Source organism: Salarias fasciatus, chromosome 5, assembly GCF_902148845.1.
Source record: "Salarias fasciatus chromosome 5, fSalaFa1.1, whole genome shotgun sequence".
NCBI lineage: Eukaryota > Metazoa > Chordata > Actinopteri > Blenniiformes > Blenniidae > Salarias > Salarias fasciatus.
Window position 1 is genome coordinate 4060470 of NC_043749.1, and position 18852 is coordinate 4079321.

Sequence of the window (18852 nt, forward strand, 5' to 3'; positions counted from 1 at the left end):
TGTTGGTGATGTGCACAGAGGAGGCTCAGTAGGTTTATTTTTCTCTATTTTTCCCAGCAGTAATGCCATGTCACACCCTCCCCGCCCTCACACACACACACACACGCACACACACACACACACACACGCCCGCCCGCCTCCCCCCGTGCCCCCACAGCCCTCTCCTGCCTTTGTTCTCATCACAACAAGCCCGGAGCAGATGGTGCTTTGCTTTGCTTTGCTTTGCTTTGGCCGGCGGTGACAGACAGTCGCTCTCAGCCAATAGTCTGCCGGAGAATCAGCTGACTGGTCTGGACAGCGCCAGGTGTTTTTATCATTTTTCTTCTCCATCCGTAAGAGGAGGAGGAGGAGGAGGAGGAGGAGGAGGAGCGGAGGAATTAATACCGGGGCAACAAACCGGTCGGCGGTGGGCTGCATCTCTCTCTCTCTCTCTCTCTCTCTCTCTCTCTCTCTCTCTCTCTCTCTCTCTCTCTCTCTCTCTCTCTCTCTCTCTCTCTCTCTCTCTCTCTCTCTCTCTCTCTCTGCAGACCGCACCATGCCTCTCTCCGAGGCGCCCTGGGACTGATCGGATACAGATCGCAGTGAGCGGCCGCCAGCTGAAGCCCGCAGGAAAGCGGAATATGCGTTTTTACGCAGCGCGATGAGCGACGCTCCGCCGCAGCACTGATCTTATTTATTGTTGTGCTTTGACGCGCATGTCTGGATAAAGGGAGCCGCGCGCTTGGGAACGTCGGACTGGAATGCCAACAAGGTGAGACCCTTCAGGAGAGGAGAGGAGAGGAGAGGCTGGGTCTCCCATCAGTTTCCTCTTTTACTGCAATTTCACTGTGAAAAAAAAAATGTAAATGAACGCTGCAGCTGCGGATTAGTGTTGTTTCCATCAGTTAAATCGTGCCTGCTGCGTAAATATGTTTGCACTCACTTCGGATTTCTCTGCAAGGGGCGATCCGCTGAGTTGGGGTGCATTTAAGAAGCAGACACACTCAAGGGCAAGACCGTTTCTCTCCTGTAAACAGCCTGGTGGATTCTCATCTCTCCTGATCTGAATCCACATGTGAACATTTCATCTCCCGGTGCGTTTGCTGTCATGCATCAGCCGTTTTAATGCGACAAATGATTTTTTTTTTTTTTTTTTTGCACCCCCCCTCTCAGCAAAACAAACTTTGATCTCGTTGCGGTACTTGCCGTGCCAGCCAGGAGGAAGCCGCGTGCGCCGCGCGCGCCGCCGTGCAGACCTGATTTGCATATTAATGTCAAAAGTATGTCGGCAGATGTCTCGAGTCCTCCTCCCCGGGCTGAGAAGTCGCCGAGTCTTCCTGCCGGGGGGGGTGAGGACCGGGCCCTGGGTGGGAATGGGGCTGCGGCGGCGGGGGGTCCATTGTGGCTCCATCTCTGCAGCTGTTGCGCCCTTTGTGACCGAGCTGACTGGCATCGCTCAACTTCAGACAGAGGGGGACTTCTCTGAGAGGATGTTTGTTTGTTTGTTTGTTTTCTAATGTGCGTGTTTGTAATGTGAGGGGGATTCGCTGCAACAGTTGAGCTTTTGCCCTCCAGCGTCAAAGTGCTGAGGTCCATCTTTCCTCATGTGGAAGTGTTGATCCAGCAACTCAACAGTGTAATGACACACACGCACACACGCACGCGCACGCGCTGTTGCAGGTGTCTGTGTGTAGGTTGGGAGACAGCAGAGCTTATGGAAAGGGGTAAAAAAAAAAAGCCCCCCCCCCCTCCACCACCACCACCAATAACAACAACAACACATAGGTCTCCAGGGCATAAAGTAGGGTGAAGGGGGGGGGTGAGGGGGTGGGGGGGGTCACTCAGCTCAAGCTTCCACCATTATTCCTGTAAGAAGGGCTGAGGCGCTCAGCCTTTGTCCCTACAGGAGCTCAGCTCAGAGGGCAGACACGTCTTTCAACAGTTGTCATGTGGTTTTTTTTCTTTATTTTTTATTTACGGGAGCGTGTGTGAAGGGAGAGAGGAAGATATCAGCGTTCAGGAAGACACACCTGCGGTTCAAGCTCCAGGGAACACGTATGTGTGTGTGAGCGAGCGCGTGTATGCGTGTGTGTGTTGGTGACAGCAGACGTCTCCGGAGGGCGACCTTCCATCCAGTGAGCAGGTCCAGCTGCTTATCTTTTATAGAATGTATAGTTTGAAAGCACAGAAATTCAGTTCAGAATAAGAATCATCTCAGTCGTTGTTAAAAGAAACAACAAAATTATGAATGCATTTCTAAGAGACAGAAAAGAGAGCGCAAAAAAAAACTGTGCATGTGGCACAGTATGGAGAAGGTTTAAGAGGGAACAACAAAATGCCTAAAAACACATTCAGCATAAAAAACACACTCATACACACAGCATACAACAGTTAATTATTGCACTTTCCCTTCAGTTCTAATGGACTTAGATGAACAAAACTCATCTTGTGTCACTAATCAGGAATAATAATTGTCCAATACACATGTATTACCTCGGAATGTGCTGAAAACAAACACTTAAACTATCAAAAACCGACGATGGGATGATATTAATTGTAGTGAAACGTCTTTCATTATTGCCTGAACTTCGCTGCTTGAATCTGACAGTAGTTGATGTCAGCGTTTATACTGAAGTTGACATTGTTACTTCAGTTCATATTTAGCGGCTAAATGACATTTCATTGTATTTTCCCATGCAGTGACAGTAAAGCTTCTTAATCGCTCAGGCGGAGAGGTTAATATTTCTTGGTACTTTCTGTGAGACAGTTTGGTTATTTATAGTTGCTGCTTCCTGTCAGGAGACTCTTTGGAGCTCTGAACTAAAAGCTTGCATCAAACCTGCAGAAACCCTGTGACTGCTGCAGCGGCGCCAGGACGCCTTACAGACATAAGAAGTGGTTAATTTTACCAAAACCTGACTCTGAGAATAGTTTTCTGTTCACACGGAGGACACATCTTCTCCTCACAGTGTGGTGGGAACTCAGAGGAAAACAAGATTCTCCTTTGGATTTTTTTTCACTGTAGCTTCTCTTCAATACAAAAGTAAACAAAAACATAAGAACTTGTATGGTGTTACAGTGTTCCGTTGCGTCTGTTCCCACCGGACTCGTCTGAAGGTGAAGCTATTCTGAGACGTGCAGAAAACCGAGCCGCCGTGAAATCGATGACGCCGGCGTCGCAGGTGACGAATCGGCCCGGCCGTCTCCAGCCAGGGAGGACCTGGAGCGAGCGGCAGAAATGTGGAACCGCCGGATCGTTATATGTTCACATATGAGAGGAATCCAGCCGTCCCCTTCAGACGATGATGGATTTGTTGGACTGTGTGTGATTTAGTGTAATTACCCGGTGTGTTTGTGTGCACAGCGAGCCAGGCTGAGCATGTTTACGCTGTAGAGGACTGATCAAACCTGCTCGCATTGTTTAACCGAACCAGGCCGTATTTTGACTCACGATCCCAACAGCGACTTTGGATACTAAATCCCTCAAGAGAAAGATTAGAGACTTTCTCCGTGAAAATACAGCCTCCATGACGTGAGTCTGGAGAAGGGGATGTTTCTCACATATTCAGGCTTCTCGTCAGAATCTCTCACTTCTTCCATATTCCGCTCCTCCTTGCTTATCTGCTGCTGCATTCATCAAATCCAGGGATGTTTCTGTCACCTCAGTTTGGCTCCATTTGTGCCAAGATGTGTTTATTGGCTCCCTGGGGTTGTTTATCTCACCTGCTCCACCGGTTATTCTTCATTTCTCTGCTATCTTTTCGCTTTTTTTTTTTTTTTGCGTGCATGCATCACATTTACATCACACAGCTGAAGTGGAAATATATTGTTGTTCTCTTTAAATCACATTGTAAGGTTCCTCTGCTCACTTAGAGTGTTAAACATATGGCGAGTGGACCACAATGTGGCCTTCCGGAGAGTGGAGTTCGGCCCGGTCATCGACATTACATAGTGTGAAAAACATAAATCAAATATTCAAACGACAGTGTTGCTTGAAGCTACTGAAAACGCAACTTTTTAAAAACATTCCGACCCTGTCTCCTGTGCTTGTGCATGGCCGTAGTAAACAGCTCTTCTGCACAGGCTTGAGTAGACGGACAATAACAACAATGGCCGCCTCTGGCGTGACTCCCAGTCCACATACTTCTGGGATTTGAAGAATCACAGAAACACTGTGGCAAAAAAGTCTTTCATATTCCACTTTTAGGAGGTAATTTCAGGTTATTTCTTTGTGTTTTTAAGAAATTCTCAGAAAGAGGCACTTTTAAGAAGTGAAGATTTGGATTTTTGTTATTTATAAACAGTAACGCGATCATTTCACTTGAGATCAACTGTTAAACTGAGCTTTACACTCCTGCTTCGAATATTTGTCTGATGTCTTTCAGCATCTCCCATCACAAGATCCAGGTTTTAATGTAGCTTATAGAATTTAACTTTTGAGATAAAGAGTCACTCAGAACAGCTGTCTGCAGACTGAAGGAAACTTGGAGTGAACTTGGTTAAAGTTATCAGTCATAATTCCTCTACAACTGCAGAGGTGATGTTGTACTTGGAGAGTGTGTGTATGTGTGTGTGCGTGTGTGTGTGTGTGTACGTGCGTGCGTGCCGTGCATCCAGATGCCAGACACGGAGCGGGATCTCAGTATCACTCCGTAAAAGTGACACTTCCTCAAGTGGGAATGACAGTGGTGTCCTCGCGCTGCATGAAATTACTCCGAGCATTTCACGGCTCTCAGATGCGCTCGGAGCTGAACTGGCAGCCGTTGTGCTCCTCTTACCTGTAGCGACTGAGGCTGTGTGAAAAAGCTTTAAAGGAGGTGCAAATTACAGTGAAATAATACAACAAGACAAAGACACTGAGAACTACTGGTGATTTCTCTTTTTAGATCAGAAGTCACCATCTCCTGACAGAATGAAGCATGCTGTGCCTGTAGATCACTGTTGGTACACCTCAAGTCATCAATATGTAAATTATTAGACAGTTTAAACTCCGGCTGCTTTAGTTGAGGGAACGTCCTAACGTTACTGTTGTTCTGTCATTTCCCGTAAACATGTAGTTTTCTAAAAATCCTGTTGCCAGTGCTGTTTTTTTTTTTTTTGTAGTCTACTGTGTATTATTGTATATACTGTATTTTCACCTTCTCTGTAAGCTGCAGATTCAGTGAGATTGAGCATCTCCGTGGCACATTTTGTGACGACGGACAGTAGGAATGCAATCCACAGGAAGAAAAAGTCAGTCTAATAAGAGGAGCGCAGCTGCTAAATATCATAATGCAGCAGATGCACAAGCTTTCCTCAAAGGTAATTATTGCACAAAGCCCTGAATTTCAACCTAATAATCTTATATCACTGTGTGCAGCCCGAGTGTTGCATAAATAAATAGTCCGCCCACACAAAGGCCTCCGCAGCCTGCAGCTGTTTGCCCAGGTGTCTGTTTGGGCCCACGCCCATGATAATTAAAACGCTCATTCACTTAATTTCTTTTGGCACCGTGGAAAAAGTTCCGGGCGACCATGAGATGAGCCTAATGCAGTTTGTCAAACCGCAGGAAATGAACCATTAAAGGGCACTGCCAAGATCTGAAATTGAGCAAGTGAGTGACAAGCCTTCATTAGCATTTCGTCTGTCATCGGTCCGTGGATCTCTACGATCGGTGTAAGATCATCTACAGATGAGGATCACTAGCACTGTACATCAGTTAAAACGAGACACACTGGGTTCATATTACAGATCCATTCATGTGAATTGCGTAGCAGCGCTACACAGTCTCCTAAACAGTAACCGACCAGCATAAAACCTTCAGCTGTCACCGATGAGAGCGAGAAACCCATTCACGAGTTCAAATATGAGAATCAAACTTGAAATGGGATTTAGTCTCCACTGAGATTAACACACAGAGTTATTTATAGTGCAGGTTAACATGTGATTTCTAAACTGCATGAAGAACACAGGATTAGTTTGAGGACAGACGGGTTTGTGGTGATTTCGGGTCAAGGTGACGGTGTTTGTCAATATCAGAGGTTTTATGTCACAAGAGAAAGTGGATCAGACAGGAAATAGAGGAAAGAGGGGTAAAATTAAGGATTGCAACAATTAATACTGAAATAAATTGGCAATAACAAGTCATTAAGAGAAGGCGTTGAAGAGTGTTTCCTTCTATGCTTATTGTTTTTAAGCAAACTTCACAAAATCTCCAAGAAAGGTGTTCATTTCCAAGAAATATGGTTTTATTCGTATATAATTACATTATTTGCTGCAGTTATTACAGTTTCAAATGATTATTTAATACTTTTTCAATCATGTAATAACTTTTTACCTTATCGGTTGCAGTTGTTGCAATAATGGATGAAATATTCAGATCACACTATCTGAAAATGATCGTGTTATTGGCTTTATTACAGTGAAAAAGGTCAGAATCACTAAGTTGTTGGCAGGCATTCCATTTCACGCTAGTCTTACATAAACGCATTAAAAAAAAAAATATATATATATATATATATATATATATATATATATATATATATATATATATATATATATATATGTATATACACACACATATATATATATTCTTTAAGTCAAAGCATTCAAATAAATGTAATGATGTAAAAAGCAAGATCATGATGAATGTTAAAGAGCCCGCTCATTGAAAACATTAAACGCTGCTCAGAGCCACTGAAAACGCAACTTTTAAAAATCACCCCACAAGATTGAACTTTTCAAAAATGCTCAAACTGTGTGGAAACGGGGGAAAGCACAAACGCTGCTGCTGCACATGCGCACCACAGATGTAGTGAGCAGCTCTTCTGCCCCAGCAGACGGACAGTAACAATGTTTGCCTCCAGAGTATCTTGACTCCCAGTCTATCTTCTCCTGGACTGACTGGGTAGTTTTAGATTTCCCTGTAATCAATAGTTTCAACTCGATAAGTTCAGTGATAAAGAGTAGCAGTGGCGACAAGCCACATAAACATCCTCCAGAGTCAAATAAAAACAAGTTAAAGCGGTTTTGTGGTTTTTTTTGAGTCCTTCCTTTAACTTTGGACTCACTGTTGAAACCAGCACATCCTGTATCAGCCTGTTCCAGACCTCCTTTTTCTTCTTTTTTACTAAAAAGAAAAATAAATTACCCAGCTGGATGCTGACCCTGATTTCATTCTCGTTTTCTAAGTACTCATGGTTAAACTATAACAGCATTTAGATATCCCTTAAAAAAAAAAAAACAAAAGCTGGCTAACCCACTTTCTCCTTTGACAACTGTGTCATGTTGTGTGACCCGTATTAAAAACGGGATCAGAAACTTCTTAATCTCGCATTGTATGAAGAGGAGCACAGACAAAGCTGTCGCCGTTTATCAAACGACGAGAATCTAAGATTAACCCCGTTCATGGTAAACAGAGGAAACAGCATGTGGGAGCAGGCAGATATATATCACTGAATAATCTCCATGCTTCATGGTATTAAATACCATTTCGCAGCACAGGCATTAAGCTGTAGATATGTTCCAATTACCCTTTAAAAAAAAGTAGCTTTTGTTTCCCAAAATGCTTGTGGCAAAATTTTAACAATGAAAGGATGAGTAATAATCACCTCCGCTGAAATGTTTTGATTTTGTGTGAGATGAAAACATGTTGGAAACTATAAAACAAGCATAAAAATGATAGATTCACAGCGTCTGTCAAAGCTTTGTTCAGCTCCAGTTACTTGAAACGTTGCTTTGCAGTTGTACATTTACTCGCCGACTAAATGACAAACAAGTACTTAAGCAGCCGTTTGTTGTGATGAGATTATGAATGCATTAACGGCGCCGCCGCTCTCCTGCCTCCGCGGCCTCGGGTTCTGCTGATGTGCTGCTTTTAATTGAAGCGCTAAGTGACCTGTTTGTCTCCCGTGGGTCTGAATCGGGCACGCTGCCCCCAGCTAATCTCCGCTTCGGCATCTCCATCTGCTATTCCTACCGGGCGCGGCGAATCGTCACAACATCGCCTCGCCGTTTAAAGCTGGAAAGCAAGACAAGCGCGGCATCCGCGTTTCACCCTCGCTCCGCCCTGTCCCATAGGGAATCCCCGGTATAGGAGGAGGATCGCGGCCGTCTTGCTGTCCCCCTGCTGCTGTTGCCAGGCAGTTTACATTGGGATGTATTACTCAGCTCCCTTGTTTGAAAGCCTCTTAAGTGCTATCTTCTTAAGCTGGTGTTGACCATAAAGAAGGTGGAAGCTCGCTGCTGTTACTATGCGGCTGCGCTCAGGATGGGGTGCCTGCTAAATAGCCTTAATTCAGACCTGCGAGCTCGTGCACGGCCTGCTGGCAGGGAGATGTCTGTATACTGTGGGTGGAACGCATGTTAGACGTGAGGAAGATAGAAGGAAGGGGAAATAAACATTTTTACAATGCAGGCTGGCAGCTCAGTGAAGTTTCACCACACTGCTGAGCGCTAAACCCCACAGTTCACCTCCTCAAATGCTGATATTGATAATAGTGACGTGCTGATGTAAGTCCATGTAATGGTTATCAGTTACCAGTTAATTACTGATGACGACAAAAATGTGGTTTCAGTTAGATGTCAGTATTCTTGCAATTTGTTTTTGGACTTTTTTTATGTTGAATGGGAAACAACAATAACTTATTTTTCAGCGAACATTCCGTAGATTACAAATCCCCCATGATGCACACCACTCAGCTGTACCTATGAGACAGATTGCCTTTTTTTTCCTCCCCCAAAAGGGAATTGTACTCCACTCGCATCCAGTGAATTGATTGGTTCATGGCTGTGTTTACAGCGCGGCATGAGGATTGACGAGCCAATTGATGCCATGATGTGATGAGGCAAATATTGGTAATCAATTAATTATGTGACAATGAGCAAATACGATGGATGGATTTTCACTAAATAGAATTGTCTTGTTGTTGAACAACTTGTACCAGATTTCTCATTGTGACAATAGGCCTGACTTTCTAACCTCGAATGAAGTGCACCAAATTGTATGCTTGTTTAAGAGGGTTTGGCATAATTAAGGTGCTTTTTAAAGGAGAATTGTTCACTGTAAGCTGGCATGTTGACGTTTCATTGCTTGCAGGGATTGGATGGAGCGCTGAGTCCTCTAAGCACAGAAACAAAAGGAGACACCATGAAGCTGGACAGTTTTGTGGAGACAGTAATCAAACCAGAGCCTTCATAGTAACTGAATCAGAATTTGGGGGAAACAGAACAAAGCATTATGAGGTGATCAGTCATAAAACAACTAGAAAAATGACAAAAAGATTGAATAACAGAAAATATGTTTGATCGAAGTCTGCAGATAAAAGTCATGGGGGGCCAGCTGAAGAATCTCTGTTCAGCATGAAAACAGCAGCATCGCTGCTAAAGGCTGAATCGATTTACATCTCCTTTAAAACATGTTAAAACAGACACAAAACATTTTCAGATCTGGAACACAGATGATATTCTGTATCACTGAAGGTACACAGCCCTCCATGTGGTCCAGTAGCAGTTCCGCTTCTGATTATTCTATTCACTTATTAGTTTCTGTTCACTCAGAAAGTTTATGTTTCACTGAATTGCACCCTGCTGTAATATGTTCTTACATTTGACATAGAAAGTGTTTTATACAACCTTATTGTTCTCATTATTGATATATGGATTCCAGTGAAGTCTCTATATCTCTATAACAGCCAAAGAAAAATAAAACTCTATTACCTGTTTAAGGGCAGAATTTACGGCAGATCACCAAAACTGACAGTACATTATGTTGTAATGTTTACTTGATGAGGTTGGAGGTAATTACACAATGCAGCCAAACGGTGTCTGGAAAATGAATTTTGCATTGAATCCATTGTCTCATTTCAATGTTGTATGGTGTGATTTAAAAAAAAAAGGCTGTTCACCTTAAAGAACATGCACCACATTTATTTAGAATCCATCCAGTTGATATTGAGACTGTTCAAACAAGAATAGAAGTGGAACCTCATGGGTTCTGAGAGAAAATGCCACTTCTAAGCGAATTATTGCTTTTGGGAAATAAATCAAGAAGTCAGAAGTGGAGTGTCTTCACTATAATTTATCGTAATCCCGCCCTTTGGCTGGATAAAGTGTTTGATTCTGGACCAAAGTGGCAGACCAATCAACACTGCCATCCCTAGGAAAAAAAAAAAAAAATTAGTCGAGTGAGGTCTCCAGTTAAGAGGTTTAAATGTGGCACTGCTTTTAAGTAAAAGCTGCGAGAATTAATGCTTTATCGTCCATGTGAGTGGAAGTCAAGTGTTGCGGCCATATGGGCCGGCAGATGCCCGTTTCACCTCTCAGGATCTCCCTCCCCTCCAAACCAGAGACTCTCTCTTCCTCCCACATCACTCTCCTCAAAGTCCCGTTTGAAGCTGCCTGTCGTCTTTCAGCTCAGAACCGCTGCAAAAACTTTTGACAGTTTTTCTTCCACACTCGATCATCCTGGAAGAAAAAAAAAAAATCCCAAGCCAGCTGAAAGTTATTTTTCTTGCTCGCCCTATATTCAGGATGCTGAAGAAGTTGCATTAAAAATTAAGGCGTGCATCTACTTTTTGTTTTGTTTTGAGTTTTTTTTTTTTTCTTTCTTTCTTTGAGGCCTGGCACATACTAATATCTCATGGTGTTTAATGATGTGCGGAGAGGCTAATGATCATGTCCTTATGGGCCTGTTGGGTAGATGAAAGCCCTCAATGGGACTTGATCTGTTTCCAAGTAGTTCACAGCCCGGTTTTGTGCGTGCATTGTAATGAGCTGAACTTGCATTTTCTCAAAACTGTTGATGCTGCACATAACCCGCAGTCTCCCAAGGCTTGTGCAGAGACTGTTGTTGTTCTTAGTCAATCTGCTGTCTTATGTAATTGCCGCATTTACAAGAAACGGAAAACATTATCGGGTCGTTCTGTAATTGTTACACATAACAAGACTAAACTGAGGGAACGTTCTCTCTGTGTGAGGCATCCCTGGAACACAATGGTGCTTTAAGCTCAATGCTGTGATTTTTCCTCACAGAAACAATAGGAAAACGCTCCTGATTAGCAGGTGTGTGCGCCATCAAATCATAGAGCTGACTCCCACATGTGAGCGCTTGGTGATCAATCAAACTGACAAAAAATAATAACCCAATAGTGACGTTTTATTGATGTTCATTGTGTCTGAGAGCGAGGTTTGTGACCAGAGGATCAGGGTTCAAAGTTCAAAGCAAGGCCCTTAACCCCAGAAAGCTCCCTGGGTACCACACAGTGACCTCCCACTTCTCCCACAGGGACAGGCTCGATGCAAAGGACAGATTTTACTGTGCTGCTGTATAGAATTTCAAAAAATACAGATATTTCCACAAATATTTTCCTGCTCTAAACTGTCCAGGGTTTAGCCTGTATCTTTAGACTCTGTTTACACAACAGTGTTTCAAGTGAAAACGTGTCATTTTTACATTTTTGTGGCAGAAAAGTTGGGCAGTTACACAGCAACAGTTTGAAACCGATGTTTCTTGACACAGAACTGACAGAAACTGGGGCACCAGTGGGTGATGTTTGTTTTTGTAATGAAGCCCCCCCCCCCCCCGCGCACACACACACACACACACACACACACACACACACACACACACACACACACACACACACACACACACACACACATTGCGAGTCATGACGCTCTGGAGGCAAACGTTGTTGTTGTCCATCTACTTGCGAATTTGCAAAAGAACTTTTTACTGTGGCGGTGGAGCACGAGTGCAGCAGCAGCTTTTCTGCCATCCTCACTTTGTGTTTTCATTAGTTAGCTGGTCTCAGCTCCAGTGACCCTGAACAGGAAAAAAACTGGATAGAAGACGGATGAATAGATAAATATATCTTCTACTACTTTACCTCTGAGGCATGTCACCAAAATCAAAAGAACCATAAGTTATTAACTGAAATTTGAAAACATAAAACCTCATATGGTGACAATATATGAAAACTGAGCTGTCATATTGAATGAGATATGGATTCGTGTGGTCTCAGCGATGTAGGCGTCAGCTCTAGCCAGTTTCATTCAAGATTTGGGGTACTTTTATGTAGAGTTTGCATTTTCTTCCTGTGCCTCCCCGTGTTTTCTCCAGTTTTATTAGTTTCCTTTAACAACTCAAAAGTGCATATCAAGTGAATTTCTGTCTCTCTTTAATGTTAAATTTGAATGTGTATTGTGATTGTGTGTCTGTGCGTGTGCTCTATGATTGAACAGACATTTCTTTAAGCTAGTTCTCTTACTGTAGCTGTAAGTGGTATACAGCGAGTATACAACAAGATTACACAAACTACTTTGTCTCATACTTTTCTCTAATCACTGAGTATCAAAATATAGCAGTCAAGTGGAGCAGGAAGATTAGGGAATTACAACAGTTGTTGCAGTCTTTCTCCTTGCAAGGAAAGTGTAGAGTTGTACAACTGTAGGCAAAAAGATCAACATTACTGAGAAAACACACAATGAAAAAGAAAAATCTGCAGAAAATCCTATTATTTTTCAGATATACAAAATAATTTGAGCAATACTAATGAAATATGAACTGATAGTTGACATTTGAATCTCAATCAGAGGAGAGGACGACCAGCAGACTGGTTGACTGACCAAAACTGTTTGAGTTAGAACAACGGAATTTAAATAGAATTCATGACATATGTTTTCCATCTCTCTTTTACAGATAATCCCGTGACACCAAGGCTCTGCTGTAAAAACACACCTTGGACCTCAACCCCTGAATCTCACCATCGTTCCATGGACTGAAGGAGGTGATCAGTGGAAGGCCTGGTTGATGAGTGTGACGCACCCTTTCCCAAAGTCATTGGACCATCCTCCTGTCCCGTTCCAGCATGGCTAGACGGAGGTTGGACTGCCCACTTCTGAGCCAGGCATTTGCCTGCCTGCTCCTGGTGTCAATAGGATTGTCTTTCGTCCAGAGCAACGAATGTCCCCAGTTGTGTGTTTGCGAGATCCGACCCTGGTTCACCCCTCAGTCCACCTACAGAGAAGCCATCACGGTGGACTGCAATGACCTTCGCTTAACTCGCATTCCAGGGAACCTTTCCAGCGACACTCAGGTTCTCCTCTTACAGAGTAACTACATTGCCAGGACCAGTGAGGAGCTGGAGCAGCTTTTTAACCTGACTGAGCTGGATTTGTCCCAGAATAACTTTAGTAGCATTCGAGATGTTGGCCTTACCAATATGTCCCAGCTTACCACGCTCCACCTGGAGGAGAACCAGATCACAGAAATGCCCGATTACTGCCTGCAGGACCTCAGCAACCTGCAGGAGCTCTACATTAACCACAATCAGATCAACTCAATCTCTGCCAATGCCTTTGCTGGACTCCACAACCTGCTCAGGCTTCACCTCAATTCCAACAAGCTGAAGACCATCAACAGCCTGTGGTTCGAATCTACACCCAATCTAGAAATCCTCATGATTGGAGAAAACCCCGTTGTTGGAATAATGGACTTTAATTTCAAACCACTGAACAACCTGAGAAGCCTGGTTCTGGCTGGAATGGATTTGACAGACATTCCTGCAAATGCCTTAGTGGGACTTGACAATCTTGAGAGCCTCTCTTTCTATGACAATAAGCTGGTGCAAGTTCCTCAGAGAGCCCTGCAGAAACTGCCTAACCTCAAGTTCTTGGATTTGAACAAAAACCCAGTGCACAAGATTCAGGAAGGAGATTTCAAGAACATGCTGAGACTGAAGGAGCTTGGTATAAACAACATGGGAGAGTTGGTTTCTATTGAACGTCACGCTTTGGACAACCTTCCTGAGCTCACTAAGCTGGAGGCTACAAACAACCCCAAGTTTTCTTTCATCAATCGTCAAGCCTTTCGCGATGTGCCAGCCTTAGAAAGCCTGATGCTGAACAACAACGCTCTGAACGCCCTGTACCAGTCCACAGTGGATGCTCTCCCCAACTTGCGTGAAATCAGTATCCACAGCAACCCTCTGCGCTGTGACTGTGTCATTCAGTGGATGAGCTCTAACAGAACCACAGTTCGCTTCATGGAGCCTCTGTCCATGTTTTGCGCGATGCCGGCTGAGGTTAGAGGGATGCATGTGCGGGAGGTATTCCATAGTAACTTGATAAGTCAGTGCTTGCCGATGATTTCTCACGATACCTTCCCCAGCCACCTCAATTTAGACATCGGCATGACCGTGGATCTGGACTGCAGAGCTATGTCTCAACCTGAGCCTGAAATCTACTGGGTGACACCGATGGGGAACAAGGTAATGATTGACACCTTATCTGACAAGTACAGCCTCAGCAACGAGGGGACTCTGAGGATCTCTCGTATCCAAGTGGAAGACTCCGGCAGATACACCTGCGTGGCTCAAAACTCCGAGGGAGCCGACACCAGGGTGACAGCGATACGAGTGAACGGCACTCTGCTGGACAGCACACAGCTCATGAAGATCTACGTCAAACAGACAGAATCTCACTCCATCCTCGTCTCCTGGAAAATAAACTCCAACGTGATGACCTCTAACCTCAAGTGGTCGTCCGCAACAATGAAAATAGACAACCCACACATCACGTACACTGCCAGGGTGCCCGTGGATGTCCACGAGTACAATCTCACCCACTTGCAACCAGCCACCGAGTACGAGGTGTGCCTGACCGTCTCCAACATCCACCAACAGACGCAGAAGTCGTGCGTCAACGTGACGACGAAGCAGGCGGCCTTCGCCGTGGAAATATCCGATCAAGGGACCAACACTGCCCTGGCAGCGGTCATGGGAACCATGTTTGCAATCATAAGCCTGGCCTCTCTGGGTGTGTACATCGCCAAGAGGTGGAAGAGGAAAAACTATCACCACTCCCTAAAAAAATATATGCAGAAAACCTCCTCAATACCGCTAAACGAGCTGTACCCTCCCCTCATCAATCTGTGGGAGGCAGACAGCGAGAAGGAGAAGGAGGGCTCATCCGACACCAAACCCAGCCAGGTGGACACCACACGCAGCTATTACATGTGGTGAGAGCAGCTTTTCTAGTCGGAAATACAGAGACACCTTTGTTTCAGGAGCACAAATTTACATATTTGCTTCTTGGTCGCCCGAGTGAACTAAAACATTTGTTTCCTTTCACGTTTCTTTCTGGGGTTTTTTTGGGTCTCTCAGACTGAAGCAAGCAATGAAGCAACATTTTAAGACCTCTAGTTTAGCATACTGCCTTTTTACCTCTTGCCCATTTTTGACACAGTATGGCAGCTTTCTTTAGCTTCCTGGATTTGGTAGTCATTGTGCTTTACTTTGAGTACTCGTTTTGATGAACACAGCATGAGCACTGAGGCGGATTACACATGCGGAAGCAAAAGGAACGCTGAAGTTCGATCTTTTTTTTTTTTTCCATGACTCTTTTCTCTGGCAGAACTGTTAAACACTGCAATCTTTCTCTTGTAAAACAGTTTCACTGTTGACTGTTGTGCACTGAAATATATATACTAATTTGTCTATCGACGCAAATGTAAGCTGACAAAGTATGTTTAGACTTGATATCCTGTCTATTGAATAATGTTAGAAACTCTTCTGTAATGTTGTATCAGCTATGATTTACTTTTACTTTTTGTACAATGAATAACAGTATGTTTGATTTAGACATTTCCGTTTGCAGAGCAACTACTGTAAACCAGCAATAGAAATATGAATGTTAAAAACTAGGTACATAGTGTAAGGCTTTTGGGTTTTCTTAAATATTTTGTTTCTTATTTTGCTAGAATATGTCTACAATCACTGGATTTGTTGTGGTTTACACACACAAACATGTTGTTTAACGAGGAGCGAGTCAAATAAAATCTTTCCTCATATTTTCTAAACACCGATTTAAATACCAAGTGTCTTTTTTTTTTGCTATCAGATGTGAAGCGTGTGCTCGAGAAACAGATGGAAAAAAAGTCTCTTAAAAAGTGAAATCTCTGTCACACTCTCATATCAGGATCTTACGCTTGGATTTCATTAATACAAGTGTGATGAGCGTCGCTGTAGGTTATGACTTAAGTGTTGATAGAGTGAAACAGGATGCAGACAGCAGCGTGCTTCTTTCTGCAAAACAATTATCAGAGAATAATTTAAAAGTGACTCCCACAAGAAAATAATTACAGCACAATATGCCTGGGAGTACATGCAGGAACTTCGAAAGACAAGGAAATTCAGTCTCATAAACTGAGGACAGCGATTCTCCAATTTTTATTCAACCTCATGTTTTTGTTCCTCTGCAACCACTAAGCTGTACTAAAGCGAGCACATATGAAATAATACGTTCAGCGCAGCCAGCGTGAAAGGAGGTAATAACTGTGGATAGAAAAGGTATAGATTGCATCAATGTAGGGATGCACCGATATCAATCTGTGGGCACTGCATGGAGTACTCATAGTTGTGAAAGCTTAAATTACGTTATATCATCCGTCGGCAACGTCAGCAGCAGGCAGACAAGACAAGACAGACGATGTCAGTGGTTTGGAGATTCTTTAGTAGTGTTAAAGTGATACTTCAACATTTTGGCAAATTGGCCCATTTAGCGCAATTCCTTGGTCATTTTGAACAGCATACTTATTGTTTTTGTGAGGGCAAGCTGTTGTTTATTCAGAGGCGAGTCGGGGAAGGTTTTCGGGACGGACACAATGGAAGTGAACGGTATTTTTGTTCCCCCTCGTCAAACTCATCAAATACACAATCCAACAACCCCAAAACACTTTGGTGGACACGTTATAATCCGCACATTCACTGCGCTGTGAAATATTAATGCAAAATTACGAGATTGAGTTGTTTATGCGAAGATTGCTAAGACGGAACTACTTACTAAACATGGCGTCTGGGCGTAGTGATTTCAAAAGAAAAAGTAGTTCCCAGTATTTGCTTCAGTGTCATAACACTACAATATTATTTGTTGGTGTTCCACAGCGTAGTGAATGTGCGGATTATAATGTGTCCACCAAAGTGTTTTGGGGTTGTTGGATTTTGTATTTGATGAGTTTGACGAGGGGGAACAAAAATACCATCCACTTCCATTGTGTCCGTCCCGAAAACCTTCCTCGACTCACCTCTGGATAAACAACAGCTCGCCCTCACAAAAAAAGTAAGTATGCTGTTCGAAATGACTAAGGAATTGCACTAAATGGGCCAATTTGCCAAAATGTTGAAGTATCGCTTTAAGGATGTCGATCAGAAGGATTTCACTTTGTGCTGTGCTACATACTACATGCTAAAGATGATTAAATATGACTAATTCGCTCATTAACACTTGGTCTACATCTACAGCAGGGCAGTGCGTAGGTAGACGCTCTATGCTGTAGATACAGTGGTGTGCTCGAGCCTGCAAGGTCGCTGACGTGAACTTAGCATCGACACAGACAGACATGGTTCACGACAACGCGTGTAAACTCTGCTTATTGGCATTTAATCAGTATTTATGTCGGTGCTCGGCTTCAGGAAGTATCTCAAAGATTGAAATCATTTGTCCAGTTTATTTTTATTTGTTGCAACACATATTAATAGCTGTTCTACAAGAAACAGCCATCTGTTCCTCCTCCAAAACAGGCTTCAGGTGTGGAGTTACTTGCCAACCAGCGATATCTCAGGGAGGTCCGCGGTTCTTCCACGATGCGAATCTGAATAAAAGTGGCTGTCGAGAAAAAGTGTGTCTCTCTCCGGCGGGAGCCCGGCAGCCCTGTTTGTTTGTGATGCTGACTGACAGCTCTGGGCCTCATGGTGCAATCAGACCATCTCCGTTTAGTCTCCCCTGACAACAGGCTGGTTCTCCTGCGCTCTCTCTCCGCCCCTTTCCTCCTCAATTATTGCTGCAGTGGAATCACACATTGTTCAGTGTGAGGACAACAATGAGCAGCTCATCAGGTGCTCGCAGCTTGCAGGTATTTCCATAAAGACACTCTGGGCTATCAGTTCACCTTTTGTGTATTTATCAGTAATTCAGTTATTACAGAATCATTAAAGACAAGTACTGATGAAGCTTCACAGTGGTAACTCACAACAGAAGAATACTGTGTGTGATGTGAAAGATTCATTTTTAAGAAATGGTATTACTATTGGCTTTTATTTCAGTAATTTAAATAACGGTCTTGCAAGCTAAAAACAACTCAAAATTTGTTTGCACATGCCTTTAAAGTTCTTGTAAACAGTGCTTTACAGTGCAAAGCAATACGCTTCGATATGATACCATCATACAATATGACATGCAAAGCATTCAAAGAGTATAATTTGTTTTACATTTACGGTTTTGTTCTATAAATAATTTTTGAATGTCAATTTTTCTTTATTACATGTAAAACACATTCAGCTCAGACAAAAGCTAGCCAGCCATAGACCTTCATGAAAGGCAGATACACATGTAAACAGATAAATCCTGTAAATATAAGTAATAACTGTAGTTATCGACAAAAACCAGGAGACAGGAACTGAAAGATGAACATTTATAATCAGTTGCTTGCATGTTGATGTCAAACGTTGTGGCAGTACAGTAAAATATAACTTCATAACACTTATGACTGGAATTTCCATGTCAGTGTTTGAGATGGCCTTAATGAGAAAAAATCCCCAAGAGCGTTTTTGGACAGGTGGTCCTTCAGGAAAAGCTTGAGTATCACAGCACTGTTAACAAGTGCATTACAACAAATATGAAGAGATCTCAATATCTAATTAGAAAATAACTGAATTACATGCAGTAAAATGCAATATTATCCTCACACGGTAAGGATGAAGAAAGGTTCTGCTCTAAAAATACCCGGGAACGGTGCAGGAGGACAGGAGCACAGCGGCGCCCTGGCATTTGTTAAACCTGAGCTGTGAAACGTCCGCCGCCGTTCCTTTTATCTGCACGGAGCGGACGAGCCTTTCC

At 43.3% G+C, this 18852-nt stretch overlaps 1 protein-coding gene across 1 annotated transcript; it reads left to right on the forward strand.

Annotated features, from left to right (window-relative positions):
- Positions 1 to 476: 476 nt before the first annotated feature.
- On the forward strand, positions 477 to 15817 carry lrrn1 (leucine rich repeat neuronal 1). Its single transcript, XM_030091377.1, has 2 exons — positions 477 to 751; positions 12659 to 15817. The coding sequence occupies exon 2, from the start codon at positions 12828 to 12830 to the stop codon at positions 14979 to 14981; it is 2154 nt and encodes a 717-aa protein (XP_029947237.1). The 5' UTR covers positions 477 to 751; positions 12659 to 12827; the 3' UTR covers positions 14982 to 15817.
- The last annotated feature ends 3035 nt before the right edge of the window (positions 15818 to 18852 follow it).